The 17912-nt window shown below is 42.2% G+C and overlaps 1 protein-coding gene across 2 annotated transcripts in view; it reads left to right on the top strand.

Annotated features, from left to right (window-relative positions):
- The window catches only part of sgta (small glutamine-rich tetratricopeptide repeat (TPR)-containing, alpha), a 50265-nt gene that overhangs the window by 30586 nt on the left and 1767 nt on the right, over nt 1-17912 (top strand). For both annotated transcript variants that reach the window (XM_034179328.1, XM_034179327.1), the window contains exons 4-9: nt 2532-2622; nt 4128-4227; nt 7815-7919; nt 8029-8158; nt 8239-8301; nt 9005-9042. In XM_034179328.1, coding sequence (XP_034035219.1) covers nt 2532-2622; nt 4128-4227; nt 7815-7919; nt 8029-8158; nt 8239-8301; nt 9005-9042 — 527 coding nt within the window. The remainder of the gene's footprint in view (nt 1-2531; nt 2623-4127; nt 4228-7814; nt 7920-8028; nt 8159-8238; nt 8302-9004; nt 9043-17912) is intronic.

Consider the following 17912-nt stretch of genomic DNA (forward strand, 5'->3'; position numbering starts at 1 on the left):
AAACTAATTTTGGACAAGTTATTTAAAATTACTGTCATGTCTGAAGTTATATAAAGTGAAAATATCAGATATATGTTTTAGTTTTAAAGTAATGTGCTAATTTTTAAGGTTTTAGTGAGCACATGCTGTGCCCAGCAGTGCATTATGGGTAGGATAGGGTAATCTCAGTACGTTCACTACAGTACACATGCATTTCAGACACTCTGTTCAGGCTCCACGGACAACAGCATTAAACTCTAGTGCCTAAAACTCTTGTGAATATATTCTCTGGGTTTATAGACGTTATTGTATTTGCATTTGTTTAAATTCCACGCATCTTAAATGTAGCAGACACAGATTATCTGGAATTTTGTTTTGGCAAGTTTTCAAGGCCTCTACTGCCATCTACTGGCCGGTAGTGTTCATGGCAGTATTCGTCCTGAAGCTGAGCAGACAGTGTATGATATTTTTAATCACTGTACTCGGTTTCAGTTCAAACTGTACTACAGAACCGCACGGTGTAAAAGTTCAGAGTGCCTAATTTATGTTCTCACACACATTGTACGTTCGAAAACCACATGTCGAACTTGTGTTTCCAGAAGCAAAATGTAAGCTTTTTTTTTTTTCAAACTTAATTTACAAAACTCTCGATGGGAGACATCAAAGTTTAAAAACAAAACAAAAAAAACATTACAAGACAGCTCTGCGGTGTTTGCACATGCACAGTGTGAGAGGTTGGACGCTTGTAGCTCTTCAGCAGCAGGATACCCTCACGACGGCCGACCAGGTTTGATTTTCATCTGACCATACGATCGGCGATCAGGAGGTGGTCGTGAGATGTTAAACGCAGCTTGTTACTTCCATGTACACTACACAGGACGCGCAATTAACCTGAAACTCAGTCCAAAAAATTCTTGCACGAATGGAAAAATCATCTGAAAAAGGGCCAAAACTCGCACAGTGTAAAGCCAACATTTATGTGTCAAGACAATATTGAGTGCGCGTTTTACAATATCATAAAACGTGTGCCCATTATAAAACGTGCGCACAGCACTAATAAAATGAGCGCACATTCTCTCCATATGCAAAACATTTTGCGATGACACTTCCAGGGCTCAGTAAAAAATGCCTGTTTTTACAGATAAAAAATGGAATATTTTACAAAAGCACTTTTATCTGTAAACACCGACACACGTCACATTAACGTGTTGTGTTTAGCAGAGGCACTTTTACCCAGAATCCTTTGCGATCTGTCTGTGTTTATTACAAAACTTCAGAATTAGTGCATTATTCAACATTAAAAGATATGTTATATTTTAACTTTGTACAAATGACAGAATTGACATTAATGGAGTTATTCTATCAGTATTCACACCAAACCATAAGTCAGCATGACTTTATTTTCCAAGACCTCCACCCGACCGGAGCGTTGTGATTGGTAGAGAGCTGGGCTTTGTGGCTCCTCTCAGGGTGCTTCTGTGCTGGAAACCATGTAGTCAATTCAATCAATCAATTTTTTTTTTATATAGCGCCAAATCACAACAAACAGTTGCCCCAAGGCGCTTTATATTGTAAGGCAAGGCCATACAATGTAGTAAACAAGAGCTTCCAGCAGGGGGCAGGATGTTCAAACATAGAAGTGCAGGCTCATTGTTTGGGTCTGTTGTCGCTTTTGATGCTTCCAAAAGAGATCGTGGTGTTTGAGTTTTAACACCACGATCGCTTGTTAGTAGTTGCAAATGTACCAGTGACAATACTGGAATTTATCGGTTATCTGTAACTTCCAATACATTTTTGGGTGGTTTATTGGTTTATCTTTATCAAAGATAACTTTTCAGTTATCTGATTATCTGTAAGTTAATGTTTTGGTTATCTGTGCCCACCACTGCATGATAACAGCTCTGGAGTGATTTACAAGACATCTCTGAGACATCAGCGTACACGCGCATCACACGCGGTCAAAGGTAGCTTCCGCTCTTTACAAAAGCTCATGTCTGTGCACGCCCTCCTGCAGATGCCATTTAAAGGGCTCATATGACCGAGGGTATTTTGGCATTGTTATATTTAGAATTTGCACTAAATTTAGGATCTGCTGTGTCCTTCACTGCATCCACAGGTCAAGCTCTGCTTAATGCTCACTGAAATATTCAGACAAATTATTTTGGCGTTCTGTGCATCCTGGGTATATCCTCCTGAGTGACAGTGCAGAGTTCCTGTTGGGTGAACTGCTGTGGACACAGAGAGAAGACCGCATCTCCTTTAGACCCTCACTTTGAGTTTATGAAAGATAGACTTATTGTTTTTGTCAGTTATTGTTGCTGTTTGACTCTTGGCTGCTGGTTCGTTGGTGCAGAATGTGCTGGTCTGTGGATCTTTTCGGACTGGATCCCTGTTCCAGACCCTGTGAGGAAGTCATCATGTCAAGTTTTAGGTGTTGAAGTTGTCTTATTTTATTTATTTTTATTGTTTTTATGAATCATGTTGCTTTGACACGCTTGATGTTTTTGTGGTTGAGTTTGCTGGAATGATGTGAGTCTGTGTTTGTGCATTAGTTCCCGGCTCAGACGCAGGTCAACAACAACGCAACCTCCAGCTGCACCACTGAAGAGCAGAGAGCTGAGGCCGAGCAACTCAAAACCGATGGTAAGAAACTCTTCTTCACTGGTTCAATTCCACTTGTTTCCAAAGCAGCAGAGTGTTTGGGTGTCAGTGACGTGAAGGAGAATGTCGGACACGTTCCTGGTGACGTGACCTGCTGGCCCCACGGGACTCAGAAGACCTGTGACGAGGTCTGCGCTGTGGATATTTTCTTCTCTGCTGATGCATCATTCACAGAAGTGTGTCCACATCATCTAGAGGTTGTTCTTGTTTGGCTGTCCAGGTGCCAACTCTGGAGAAAAATACGGAGTTGACAGCAGCCGTAAATAGTCTCAGCTTGAGTTGTGGTTCTGAGACTGTGAAGTGTTCTGGGCTAATCCTGAACCTCAGCGGTTGCTGCATACTGCGCATTCGGTCCAGGTGCTAAGGTTCTTGGAGGTTGTTTTTGGGCTCCGATCACCGGCACTGCCATCGTCCACGATCGAGATCATGACCTCTGTGTTCTTTGCCTTAAGATCAAGTCTGGTTTCAGGAGCTCCCACACTTAACTGGGTGGTATCAGAGGTGAGGATAACGGTTTGAAAGGACTTGGCCCTCTTAGTCCTCCACTTATCCACAGCAAAGGCTCCTCCTCCTCCTCTGCCCGCACAGGCTCCTCCTCCTCTGCCCGCACAGGCTCCTCCTCCTCTGCCCGCACAGGCTCCTCCTCCTCCCCCCTCTGCCCACATAACATTTCCCAGCATGCCATTCAAGAGTCACCGGGCACAGCTAGCTAATGTTGTAATGATGTTGGTGTCATGGAGCCAAACGAACATGGAAGACCGTTCGTGTAAGGGGTCAAGAGTATTGCTCTCAGCTTCTGCTCACAGCTTCTGCTCTTGGCTTCCTTTTTTTCCTCGTTCAGTTAAAATGAGTCAGGGGAGACAGGCAGCACTTATTTCCAGAGCAGAAGGTTCCCGGTTCAAACACACTCTTGTCTGTTCAGAAAGAGCTTCCGGAGTAAAACTTGTGCCAAATCAACATGCAGATCCACCTCAGATCTGTTGTGGTGAGTCCGAGTGAAACTGGGAAGAAACTGAAGGAACAGTGGAGAGATTAGTGTTTTTTGTTTTTGTTTTTTTTTTCTCCTGGTTTGAAACGGAATATTCAGAGTTTCCTGTTTCCATTGAATGCAGCATGAAATTTGAACCTTTTAACGTACGCTTCCTCCTTCACATTTGTCAACTCTAACTGAACTCACTACATTTATAAAAACTTTACCATCAATAAAATTTGCTGTAATTTTGTGAAACACCACAAAATAAAGTTCTTCATAAAAACTATTTCAACAGAAGTAAACTTTTTTTGTGAAATCTGTGGTTGTTTTTTTGTCATTATGTTTGTATTTTAAAATATCAGCACCAACGATAGTCTCATGGAAAAAGGCAATCCTGTTGCAGTGATTATTTAAAAAAAAATAAAAAACTGTGACCGCTTGATTTGTGCGCTTCATGTTTTTTTTCCCATTGATGAAACCATGTTATTTGTTTGTTTGTTTGTTTTTGCTCCAGGTAATGACCAGATGAAGGTTGATAACTTTGCAGCTGCTGTAGAGTTTTACTCCAAAGCGATATCCCTGAACCCTCAGAACGCCGTCTACTACTGCAACAGGTCAGCGGGTCGCCGCCACTTCGCCTTCAGCTCACGCTGAACTGCACAGCGGTGACCATCACAGAGTTTATTCCTGCTGGACAGATGGCTCGCGTGGACATCTGGGCACAGTTTAATAAAGCAGTCTAATCTTGTTTAGTCGAATAAACTCACTTTTTTTTGTCGTTAGTTGTTGCACAAAGCGTTTAGTCAAAGTTTCACAGTACCCAACTAAAGTTTTTAGCCTGGTGCAGAGGCTCATATTTTAGTCAACAAAACTTCAGTGTCTTACCTTTTAAAAAATGGCAGCTATCATGTACCAACACTTGATGCAACACTCAAGAGCCCCCCCACGTCGCTCGTATTCCTTCAAAAGGAGAGCTTCCTCCGCAGCAGATGACAGTCATGATGTGTTTGTGACAGTTCTCACACGACCCACCAGGCGTCACTGTTACACTGACAGTGTTGTGTGCACAAATAGGCTTGACAGAAGTGTGGAAGAAGAAACTGAAGAGTGAAACTGCTAGGCTAAGAGCTAAGCACATAATTCTGCTGTTCATATGTGTCTGTAAATGTTAATAAAGCCAGGAAACAAAGGCTGGATAGTTCATGACAATGGCCAACCTGGAAGTAAACAAAACTGTTGCACATTGAAGACGTCTCTTGGCAACCGCACTAGTGAGGCCGTTATGCCCATGAAAACCATCAACTAAGCTAAGATGGGTAATATACAAGTTTAACCATCTGTGAAACAGTGATAAGACGGCTAACGTTGGCCGACTAACTGTAGTTGACTAAAGCTGCACTGACACTTGCATGACTTTGATGCATGCTCGTCATCATGATGATCCCACCCGCTGTGGTCCCATCTGGACTCTGCGCTGGATGCTGTGTATATAAAATAATTATTTTGTAGTGGATTAATCATTTTCTCTGCAAGTTGTCTGTTGAAAATGGCTCTAATCGCTTCCTGAATCAAAGAGGAGCACTCCAGCTGCGCAGTTTGTGCATGTGCTGAATTTGATGGATAAAGCATTTGGAGCAGTCTAAAAAGGTATTTATTTGTCATGTTTACATTGTCATGGCTTGGTAAAACAGTTGCATGTTCTTTCCTTTTTGTGTGCAGCTGTTAAAGTATGTTTATGATAGATTTAACATCTCTGATGCGATCCGCCGATGCGATCACTTGCTCTGTTCACTTCTTTACTCCATTTGACGAGCTGCATGTAGTGTTGGCGAGCAGCTTGCGCAACGTAGCACAACATTTATGTGTTATGGATTTTTTTTTGAACATTTCAAAATTCTCTGTGCGCAATTGCACGCAACGATGCCCCTCTCACATTCAATTAAAGATGAGTTTACACTCCTGCATGATACAGGTCGTGCAAGTGCATGAATCAAAGTCATGCACGTGTCACTGGGCCTTAAGTTTAGTAGACTAAAAGGTTAGACTGCTTTATGAAACCGGGCCCTGGATGTTTTCATCTTACCACATTTTAAATGTGGTTCACTTTAGTCTTCATTAAGATTCCGTACAGGAAAAGGTGACGTAACTGAGAACGAACGGTTCCAAAAGGAAGAATAAATATTAAACACATTATTACAATCTATCTTTGTTAGTTGGTTATGTACCACAGGCCTTTAAGGTGGCAGTAATTAAACCATTACTTAAAAAGCCATCACTTGACCCAGCTATCTTAGCTAATTATAGGCCAATCTCCAACCTTCCTTTTCTCTCAAAGATTCTTGAGAGGGTAGTTGTAAAACAGCTAACTGATCACCTGCAGAGGAATGGTCTATTTGAAGAGTTTCAGTCAGGTTTTAGAATTCATCATAGTACAGAAACAGCATTAGTGAAGGTTACAAATGATCTTCTTATGGCTTCGGACAGTGGACTTATCTCTGTGCTTGTTCTGTTTGACCTCAGTGCTGTTTTTGATACTGTTGACCATAAAATTTTATTACAGAGATTAGAGCATGTCATAGGTATTAAAGGCATTGCGCTGCGGTGGTTTGAATCATATTTGTCTAATAGATTACAGTTTGTTCATGTAAATGGGGAATCTTCTTCACAGACTAAAGTTAATTATGGAGTTCCACAAGGTTCTGTGCTAGGACCAATTTTATTCACTTTATACATGCTTCCCTTGGGCAGTATTATTAGACGGTATTGCTTAAATTTTCATTGTTACGCAGATGATACCCAGCTTTATCTATCCATGAAGCCAGAGGATACGCACCAATTAGCTAAACTGCAGGATTGTCTTACAGACATAAAGACATGGATGACCTCTAATTTCCTGCTTTTAAACTCAGATAAAACTGAAGTTATTGTACTTGGCCCCACAAATCTTAGAAGCATGGTGTCTAACCTGATCGTTACTCTGGATGGCATTTCCCTGATCTCTAGTAATACTGTGAGAAATCTTGGAGTTATTTTTGATCAGGATATGTCATTCAAAGCGCATATTAAACAAATATGTAGGACTGCCTTTTTGCATTTACGCAATATCTCTAAAATCAGAAAGGTCTTGTCTCAGAGTGATGCTGAAAAACTAATTCATGCATTTATTTCCTCTAGGCTGGACTATTGTAATTCATTATTATCAGGTTGTCCTAAAAGTTCCCTAAAAAGCCTTCAGTTGGTTCAGAATGCTGCAGCTAGAGTACTGACGGGGACTAGCAGGAGAGAGCATATCTCACCCGTGTTGGCCTCCCTTCATTGGCTTCCTGTTAATGCTAGAATAGAATTTAAAATTCTTCTTCTTACTTATAAGGTTTTGAATAATCAGGTCCCATCTTATCTTAGGGACCTTGTAGTACCATATTACCCCATTAGAGCGCTTCGCTCTCAGACTGCGGGCTTACTTGTAGTTCCTAGGGTTTGTAAGAGTAGAATGGGAGGCAGAGCCTTCAGCTTTCAGGCTCCTCTCCTGTGGAACCAGCTCCCAATTCAGATCAGGGAGACAGATACCCTCTCTACTTTTAAGATTAGGCTTAAAACTTTCCTTTTCGCTAAGGCTTATAGTTAGGGCTGGATCGGGTGACCCTGGACCATCCCTTGGTTATGTTGCTTTAGACGTAGACTGTGTTTCATAATTATTGTATGGCCTTGCCTTGCAATGTGGAGCGCCTTGGGGCAACTGTTTGTTGTGATTTGGCGCTATACAAGAAAAAAAGTTGATTGATTTGATTGATATTAAGAAACAAAATTTTAAGTCATTTTGATTTTAAGAAATTCTTTGAGAATTTATAGGCTGAGGATGGACTACAGGATCACATAGACCCAAAAGCTATGGTCTCTCTCTCACCAGAAAACGGGTCCAAACCCGACCAGTGCCGTTGAGAACAAACTCAGTTACTGCAGGCGAGCCTTCACTTCTGAGTCAGGGTTAAAATAACCAGCAGAATGAATGATTGTACATGAATGGTGACCATGTTTGGATCATGTGATCGGCTGCGTTTACATGTCAGACAGTAAAACCAGGTCTGCGTCTCCGTCTGTAAACCATCTCTTGTCAACAGCTGAAATCTTTTTGACTGAAATATAAAAAAATGAAGCTTCATGTGAATGTTGTTTAAAGCAGAGTTTGTTTGTTTTGATGTAGGGCAGCAGCGTACAGCAAACTAGGAAACTACGCTGGAGCCGTGCAGGACTGTGAACAGGCCATCCGGATCGACCCAAACTACAGCAAAGCCTACGGGCGGATGGGGTAATCACTCACTCTGTGGCCCGGCGCCGTTCCAGCCGCTTACAGACCCAGTTTTTGAATGAGTCCAGACTGTGAACCGATGTGTTTGTTGTGTCACCACGTGTTTCAGTTTGGCACTGACCAGCCTGAACAAACACACGGAGGCCGTGAGCTACTACAGAAAAGCTCTGGAGCTCGACCCCGACAACGAATCCTACAAAGCCAACCTGAGGATCGCCGAGGACAAGCTGGAGAGTCCAGTAAGAGCAGGAGGCGGAGAGACAGCAGTGGTTTGACTGGTTGAGCTTTGTGTTGACGTGTGTGTGTGTCTGTGTGTCAGACGGCAGGTGTGGGTGGAGTGGACCTGGCTGGTTTACTCAGTAACCCCGGCTTCATGAACATGGTGAGTTCCCGTCTTCATGTGTTCTAAGGACTAAACAAGTCCTGCTTAGAGCAGATAACCTCCATCGAGGCTGAAAACGTGTTTACAAGTCAGTTTGAAAGCAACTGGGTTCTTTTTTTTTTTTTGAGAAACATTGAAAGCGTTCCGGATGTTTTTCGTGTTCTGATCTGGTTCAGGAAGACCCGACAGTGGAAGCTTCTCTGCTCACAGTCAGCGGCTCAGCTCTTGTCGTTCCACAAAGTCTTTAAGTTCGCCTCCTGGACGTGTGGAGAGGCTTTTGTGTTCTTACTGAGAGATGATATCTTTGTGTCCAAAATGTGCACCTCACCCTCACCACTCATTTTAACTGTTCCAGTTTGAAACCAGATTATGTGTAAATGAAACCCATCAAAGCCAGGTTAAGAGTTTATAAAGTTTTGTCAAGTTTAGAGATATTTAAAGTTTCACTTTGTTTTTCTTCCACTTTGAATTAAACAAAAATAGTCACATTTCTGATACTGCAATAACTGAGATTTATTTCAACAGCAAATACAGATTTTTTTTCTCTTCTTTTTATTATTTTCACTTTTTGAGCTGCATTTCATGATTGAGGTTCACATATGTTCTTTTTTTTATCCCAGAATAATTTTTTTTTCTAATATGTATATTCCATTTTCTCGGCACAAACGTCCCACTGAGGCGTGTTTCTTTCCTTTGTCTCCAGGCTTCGTCTCTGATGACCAACCCTCAGGTTCAGCAGCTGTAAGTAATTTTGTTTCCTCAAATCCATGTCAGATCTGTGAGCTATTTCAGCTGTGGTGCATTAAAGCAGTGTGTCCTAATCCTGGTCCCCAGGACCCAAAACATTGGATATTTTATATTTCTCTAACTGCACATAAGGAGTCAGATAAGGTATGTATCAGCATTCAGAGAACTGCTGATTGGCTGAACACACTGACTGATCAGATTAGATCAGGGACAAATGGGAAAGGTCCAGTACTTTGGCTCCCAAAGAAACTGGGGCCTCATGTTCAAAGGCTTCTATGGATTTCCTACTGAGACATGGTGTATGCACAAAAATATTCAGATGTGTCAAAGTGTGCATACACATGGATCCAAGCACGTTGGTTCCTTGCTGTATTGCGCTCTGGGCCAGCTGCAGTTCTGCGCGCAACTCCAGTAATGGTGGCCTTGGTAATCGGAATCAGCTTATGAGCCAGTTATCATAATTTGTAATTAAATTTCAATTTTCATTTATATAGTACCAACTCACAACAAAGCTGCCTCAAGGTGCTTCACACAAATGAGGTGTAACCTTATCAACCCCCAGAGCAAACACACAGGTGACAGTGGTAAGGAAAAACTCCCTCTGATGATTTGAGGAAGAAACCTCAAGCAGACCAGTCTCAAAGGGGTGACCCTCTGCTTGGGCCATGCTACAGACACAAATTACAAAACAATTCACAAAATGAACATACAGGAAATGTTGCCCGTGCACAGGACAGGAGGGTTTCAGGAACAGACACCACACCCATCTCTGGATGGAGCTGCACCTCAGACGGAGAGAAAAACATAGAATCAGATGTCAGAAAGACAACAAATACAGTATAATTGACAGCCTTAAACAACAAGAAAACCAAAAGAAATACTAAGGTGATCGCCGGCCACTAGCCCCAAGCTTCACTAAAAGACCCAGAATTTAGATAAAGTTGAGGCTGCAGCACGCTCCGTTTACTAATAAAATGAATTAAAGAGTAACAAGCATAATAAGATAAGATAAAACTTTATTGATCTCACAGAGGAGAAATTCACATGTTATGTCAGCTCTTAAAAAACACACAAGATGGGTGCAAGTAGAGGAAAATGTTCATCAATAGCTAGTAACATACAATGCCAGTATGCTAGCCATACGAAAGGGAAAATAAGTGCATCTTAAGTCTGGACATGAAATTTTCAACAGAATCTGACTGTTTTATTGATGCAGGGAGATCATTCCACAGAACAGGGGCACGATAAGAGAAAGCTCTGTGACCCACAGGCTTTTTATTCACCCTAGGGACACAAAGTAGTCCTGCACCCTGAGAACGCAGAGCCGAGGCTGATACATAGGGTTTAATTAGGTCTGCTAGGTAGGGAGGTGCCAGTCCATGAACAGTTTTATAGACTAGTAGCAGAACCTTAAAATCTGATCTCACTGGGACAGGAAGCCAGTGAAGAGACGCCAAAATGGGTGTAATGTGGTCAAACTTTCTGCTTTGTGTCAAAAGTCTGGCAGCAGCATTTTGAACCAATTGGAGACCCCTAATGCTAGACTGCAGAAAATACACTCAACAAAAATATAAACGCAGCACTTTTGGTTTTGCTCCCATTTTGTATGAGATGAACTCAAAGATCTAAAACTTTTTCCACATACACAATATCACCATTTCCCTCAAATATTGTTCACAAACCAGTCTAAATCTGTGATAATGAGCATTTCTCCTTTGCTGAGATAATCCATCCCACCTCACAGGTGTGCCATATCAAGATGCTGATTAGACACCATGATTAGTGCACAGGTGTGCCTTAGACTGCCCACAATAAAAGGCCACTCTCAACTCAACTTTTTTCTTATATAGCGCCAAATCACAACAAACAGTTGCCCCAAGGCGCTCCACATTGCAAGGCAAGGCCATACAATAATCATGAAAAACCCAACGGTCAAAACGACCCTGAAAGGTGCAGTTTTGTTTTATTGGGGGGGGGGATACCAGTCAGTATCTGGTGTGACCACCATTTGCCTCATGCAGTGCAACACATCTCCTTCGCATAGAGTTGATCAGGTTGTCAATTGTGGCCTGTGGAATGTTGGTCCACTCCTCTTCAATGGCTGTGCGAAGTTGCTGGATATTGGCAGGAACTGGTACACGCTGTTGTATACGCCGGTCCAGAGCATCCCAAACATGCTCAATGGGTGACATGTCCGGTGAGTATGCCGGCCATGCAAGAACTGGGACATTTTCACCTTCCAAGAATTGTGTACAGATCCTTGCAACATGGGGCCGTGCATTATCCTGCTGCAACATGAGGTGATGTTCTTGGATGTATGGCACAACAATGGGCCTCAGGATCTCGTCACGGTATCTCTGTGCATTCAAAATGCCATCAATAAAATGCACCTGTGTTCTTCGTCCATAACAGACGCCTGCCCATACCATAACCCCACCGCCACCATGGGCCACTCGATCCACAGCACTGACATCAGAAAACCGCTCACCCACACGATGCCACACATGCTGTCTGCCATCTGCCCTGAACAGTGTGAACCGGGATTCATCCGTGAAGAGAACACCTCTCCAACGTGCCAAACGCCAGCGAATGTGAGCATTTGCCCACTCAAGTCGGTTACGACGACGAACTGGAGTCAGGTCGAGACCCCGATGAGGATGACGAGCATGCAGATGAGCTTCCCTGAGACGGTTTCTGACAGTTTGTGCAGAAATTCTTTGGTTATGCAAACCGATTGTTTCAGCAGCTGTCCGAGTGGCTGGTCTCAGATGATCTTGGAGGTGAACATGCTGGATGTGGAGGTCCTGGGCTGGTGTGGTTACACGTGGTCTGCGGTTGTGAGGCTGGTTGGATGTACTGCCAAATTCTCTGAAACGCCTTTGGAGACGGCTTATGGTAGAGAAATGAACATTCAATACGCGAGCAACAGCTCTGGTTGACATTCCTGCTGTCAGCATGCCAATTGCACGCTCCCTCAAATCTTGCGACATCTGTGGCATTGTGCTGTGTGATAAAACTGCACCTTTCAGAGTGGCCTTTTATTGTGGGCAGTCTAAGGCACACCTGTGCACTAATCATGGTGTCTAATCAGCATCTTGATATGGCACACCTGTGAGGTGGGATGGATTATCTCAGCAAAGAAGTGCTCACTATCACAGATTTAGACTGGTTTGTGAACAATATTTGAGGGAAATGTTGATATTGTGTATGTGGAAAAAGTTTTAGATCTTTGAGTTCATCTCATACAAAATGGGAGCAAAACCAAAAGTATTGCGTTTATATTTTTGTTGAGTGTAGAACATTGCAGTAGTCCAATCTAGAAGAGATAAATGTATGGATCAGGGTCTCAGCATCAGCCATAGACAGGATGGGATGAATCTTCGCTATATTTTGCAGGTGGAAGAAAGCAGTCCTCATAATATTTCTAATGTGGAGGCCAAAGGACAATGTAGGATCAAAAATTACCCCAAGGTTCCTCACTTTGTCAGTGTGATATATGACACATGAGCCAAGGCTAAGCGTTAACTGGTTAAATTGATGCTGATGTCTCAGTGCACCAAGAACCATCAGTTCAGTCTTATCAGAGTTTAAAAGTAGGAAGTTACTAGACATCCAGCTTTTCACTGATGCAAGGCAATCTTCTAAGGATTTTATGTGGATGAGATTACCAGCAGTTATCGGCATGTATAACTGAGTATCATCATTGCCATATACCAACACAGTGCAGAGTAGCTACCTAAACTCTGTAAGTGAGATAGAGTATCTCGTCAATAGTTTTACATCCTCATTGAAGACAACTTTGGATGCTGTAGCTCCTCTAAAAAAGAGAGCTTTAAATCAGAAGTGCCTGACTCCGTGGTATAACTCACAAACTCGTAGCTTAAAGCAGATAACCCGTAAGTTGGAGAGGAAATGGCGTCTCACTAATTTAGAAGATCTTCACTTAGCCTGGAAAAAGAGTCTGTTGCTCTATAAAAAAGCCCTCCGTAAAGCTAGGACATCTTTCTACTCATCACTAATTGAAGAAAATAAGAACAACCCCAGGTTTCTTTTCAGCACTGTAGCCAGGCTGACAAAGTCAGAGCTCTATTGAGCTGAGTATTCCATTAACTTTAACTAGTAATGACTTCATGACTTTCTTTACTAACAAAATTTTAACTATTAGAGAAAAAATTACTCATAACCATCCCAAAGACGTATCGTTATGTTTGGCTGCTTTCAGTGATGCCGGTATTTGGTTAGACTCTTTCTCTCCGATTGTTCTGTCTGAGTTATTTTCATTAGTTACTTCATCCAAACCATCAACATGTTTATTAGACCCCATTCCTACCAGGCTGCTCAAGGAAGCCCTACCATTATTTAATGCTTCGATCTTAAATATGATCAATCTGTCTTTGTTAGTTGGCTATGTACCACAGGCTTTTAAGGTGGCAGTAATTAAACCATTACTTAAAAAGCCATCACTTGACCCAGCTATCTTAGCTAATTATAGGCCAATCTCCAACCTTCCTTTTCTCTCAAAAATTCTTGAAAGGGTAGTTGTAAAACAGCTAACTGATCATCTGCAGAGGAATGGTCTATTTGAAGAGTTTCAGTCAGGTTTTAGAATTCATCATAGTACAGAAACAGCATTAGTGAAGGTTACAAATGATCTTCTTATGGCCTTGGACAGTGGACCCATCTCTGTGCTTGTTCTGTTAGACCTCAGTGCTGCTTTTGATACTGTTGACCATAAAATTTTATTACAGAGATTAGAGCATGCCATAGGTATTAAAGGCACTGCGCTGCGGTGGTTTGAATCATATTTGTCTAATAGATTACAATTTGTTCATGTAAATGGGGAATCTTCTTCACAGACTAAAGTTAATTATGGAGTTCCACAAGGTTCTGTGCTAGGACCAATTTTATTCACTTTATACATGCTTCCCTTAGGCAGTATTATTAGACGGTATTGCTTAAATTTTCATTGTTACGCAGATGATACCCAGCTTTATCTATCCATGAAGCCAGAGGACACACACCAATTAGCTAAACTGCAGGATTGTCTTACAGACATAAAGACATGGATGACCTCTAATTTCCTGCTTTTAAACTCAGATAAAACTGAAGTTATTGTACTTGGCCCCACATATCTTAGAAACATGGTGTCTAACCAGATCCTTACTCTGGATGGCATTACCCTGACCTCTAGTAATACTGTGAGAAATCTTGGAGTCATTTTTGATCAGGTTATGTCATTCAAAGCGCATATTAAACAAATATGTAGGACTGCTTTTTTGCATTTACGCAATATCTCTAAAATCAGAAAGGTCTTGTCTCAGAGTGATGCTGAAAAACTAAATCATGCATTTATTTCCTCTAGGCTGGACTATTGTAATTCATTATCAGGTTGTCCTAAAAGTTCCCTGAAAAGCCTTCAGTTAATTCAAAATGCTGCAGCTAGAGTACTGACGGGGACTAGAAGGAGAGAGCATATCTCACCCATATTGGCCTCTCTTCATTGGCTTCCTGTTAATTCTAGAATAGAATTTAAAATTCTTCTTCTTACTTATAAGGTTTTGAATAATCAGGTCCCATCTTATCTTAGGGACCTTGTAGTACCATATCACCCCAATAGAGCGCTTCGCTCTCAGACTGCAGGCTTACTTGTAGTTCCTAGGGTTTGTAAGAGTAGAATGGGAGGCAGAGCCTTCAGCTTTCAGGCTCCTCTCCTGTGGAACCAGCTCCCAATTCAGATCAGGGAGACAGACACCCTCTCTACTTTTAAGATTAGGCTTAAAACTTTCCTTTTTGCTAAAGCTTATAGTTAAGGCTGGATCAGGTGACCCTGAACCATCCCTTAGTTATGCTGCTATAGACGTAGACTGCTGGGGGGTTCCCATGATGCACTGTTTCTTTCTCTTTTTGCTCTGTATGCACCACTCTGCATTTAATCATTAGTGATCGATCTCTGCTCCCCTCCACAGCATGTCTTTTTCCTGGTTCTCTCCCTCAGCCCCAACCAGTCCCAGCAGAAGACTGCCCCTCCCTGAGCCTGGTTCTGCTGGAGGTTTCTTCCTGTTAAAAGGGAGTTTTTCCTTCCCACTGTAGCCAAGTGCTTGCTCACAGGGGGTCGTTTTGACCGTTGGTGTTTTACATAATTATTGTATGGCCTTGCCTTACAATATAAAGCGCCTTGGGGCAACTGTTTGTTGTGATTTGGCGCTATATAAAAAAATTGATTGATTGATTGATCAGCATAGCAGTGAAAGGTAATCCCAAAACGCCACAGTATGTGCCCAAGGGGTGCTATATAAAGGGAGAAAAGCAGGGGGCCTAAGACAGACCCCTCTGGAACCCCAAATTTCATGTCACTAAGGTTAGAGGTAGTGTTACTGTACAAAACACAGTGAGAACAACTGGTATGACATCAACCAGCCTATCAAGTAGAATATGATGATCCACTGTATCAAATGCAGCACTGAGATCTAACAGCACCAGAACCGTAGTGGTGTCTGAATCCATTGTAAGCAGAAGATCATTCACCACTTTAGTGAGAGCCGTGTCTGTGGAATGATATTTTTTAAAAGCAGACTGCAGTGGCTCAAAGAGATTATTCTCAGTAAGATAGTCCACGAGCTGCCGTGACACCACTTTTTCCAGAATTTTAGAGCAAAATGATAGATTTGATATCGGCCCATAGTTTTTCAATACACTAGGGTCAAGATTAGATTTCTTAAGTAATGATTTAATCACTGCAGATTTGAAACATTTAGGAATAAATCCAGAAGTTAATGAGAGATTAATAATTTCCAGCACAGTCGGCCCAAGAGTGGACCACAGGTCCTTAAACAGTTTTGTTGGTATAGGATCAAATAAACAGGCTGTGCTTTTTGTTGACATTGAGTTTTGTCAGCATGCCTAGTGAGATACTATCAAATTCTGTAAATCTAGGTAATACCTCAATAATAGCGTCCACCTCAATAGCAGGGTGTAGTGGCTGGATTAAGGCATGCTGGGATATGCTCAACCTAATGTCTTCCATTTTCTTCTCAAAGTAATCCAGGAAATCTTGTGCTGTAAAAGGAGAGTGAACTACAGGTGGTTGTCCATGAATAAGAGTTGCCCCTGTGTGGAACAAGAACTTTGAGTTATGCTTGTTTTTGTTGATCAAATCAGAGTAATAGGTCCGCTTTGTCGCCAGTAATGCATGCTTATAGTCTAAGGTAGCATCACGCCACGCAGGGTGGAATACTTCTATTTTTGAACTACGCCATTTCCATTCTAGACCTCTAGCCCTCTAGTATGCTTGAGGTCATGCAGGTAATCACTGAACCAAGGTGACTGTGTTTTGGGGGGGGTCATGGTTTTAACAAAGGTGGTGCAATCATGTCCAGTGTAGTTTTGAGCGCTGAGTTTAAACTATCCACAAGACTGTCTACTGATTGGACATTTTCCAAATGTGAAGCTAAGACATCAGGCAGTCTAGCTTCGAGTTCAGTCGTAGTTGAGGAGTTGATGCATCGCCACAGTGATAAAGTTGTTTCACAAAACACAGCAGTGAAACTGTAAACATAATAAATGAGTGATCAGAGACCACCGAAGCAAGAGGCGTGATGTCAGTATTCGTGACAGCAGTACCACGTACAACAACCAAATCCAGTGTATTTCCACTCATGTGCATTGAGTCCCGAATGCATTACTGAAATCCTAATGCATCCACAATTTCCATAAATGATTTGCAGAATGGATCAGAAGGCTTATTTATATGAACATTAAAGTCACCAATGATCAGAATGTTATCTGCACTAGTTGATAAGTTAGAGATGAACACACCAAATTCATCTAAGAATTCAGAATATGGGCCAGGAGGCCTATATACAGTGACAAAGTAATACGGCTGATTTAAATCCTCGCCTTCCTGAATACATGCTCATGTCGGATTGCACCATTTGTAAGGTCCTCTGATGCTAATGTAGCCACTGTTAGTGCCATTTTCATCATCACTTTGTGCATGCTTTTATATCCAGCAATATAATTACAAACACGTGGGTGTGTTAATTGTTCATTAGTGCTTCTCTGATGTGCTCATCACTGTGATGACCTTGTTTTCACACTATTAACGGTTCCCAGCATCACCTCTATGTGTCGACAGAAGAACAACAGCTGTAGAATCGTGCATACACCAGCCTGGATTTTTGCATGACGCACCGCACATTTTCATGGTCATTTCACTTTTGATACATCTGAACAGACCTCATGTGCATGGAGACGGAACCTTTGCACATGAGGCCCCTGGACTGGAAAACACTGCACTGAAGTATCCACCACCCTGTGGAACTGTCCTTGGTTCTGATTAAGGACTGAGGACCATCCAGGCAGAAATCTGGGTGCTGGATCCTGATCATCAAAGAGCACCACATGACCCAGATATTGTAGGTCAAATTTTCATCACCAAGTCATTCCAGCAGTACCTAAGGACTAAAGACCTCCAGTTACCACATTCAGGTCATCTTCTTAGATGTCTTTGATCTCTGTGGTTATGTACTAAGAAGGCTGACATCCATCTGTAGGATGCCCTCCAAACTCATGTAACTGTAGCTCGGGCCAAGAGAAGATCTCTTCTGGTTGAAGCTGACCTTGGAGTGTTTTGACCTCTGACCACGACACTCTGTGGTCATCTCACTACTCTTGTCTTCCTGGCATCCAGCTCTTGTCCTCCTTTGGGCTGTAACCAGCTGGAGGCTCTTTTAGCCGCTGTTCTGCACTCTGACCTGGGGCTGTGCCATGTTAATGAATGTGATCTGTTCCAACCTGAGGCTCAGTCAGCACAGTTTGTGCAGAAAAGCTTAACTATCAAATGTTGGAGAGCTTCATTAAACTCC

This window comes from Thalassophryne amazonica, chromosome 10, assembly GCF_902500255.1.
Source record: "Thalassophryne amazonica chromosome 10, fThaAma1.1, whole genome shotgun sequence".
In the NCBI taxonomy this organism is placed as follows: Eukaryota; Metazoa; Chordata; class Actinopteri; order Batrachoidiformes; family Batrachoididae; genus Thalassophryne; species Thalassophryne amazonica.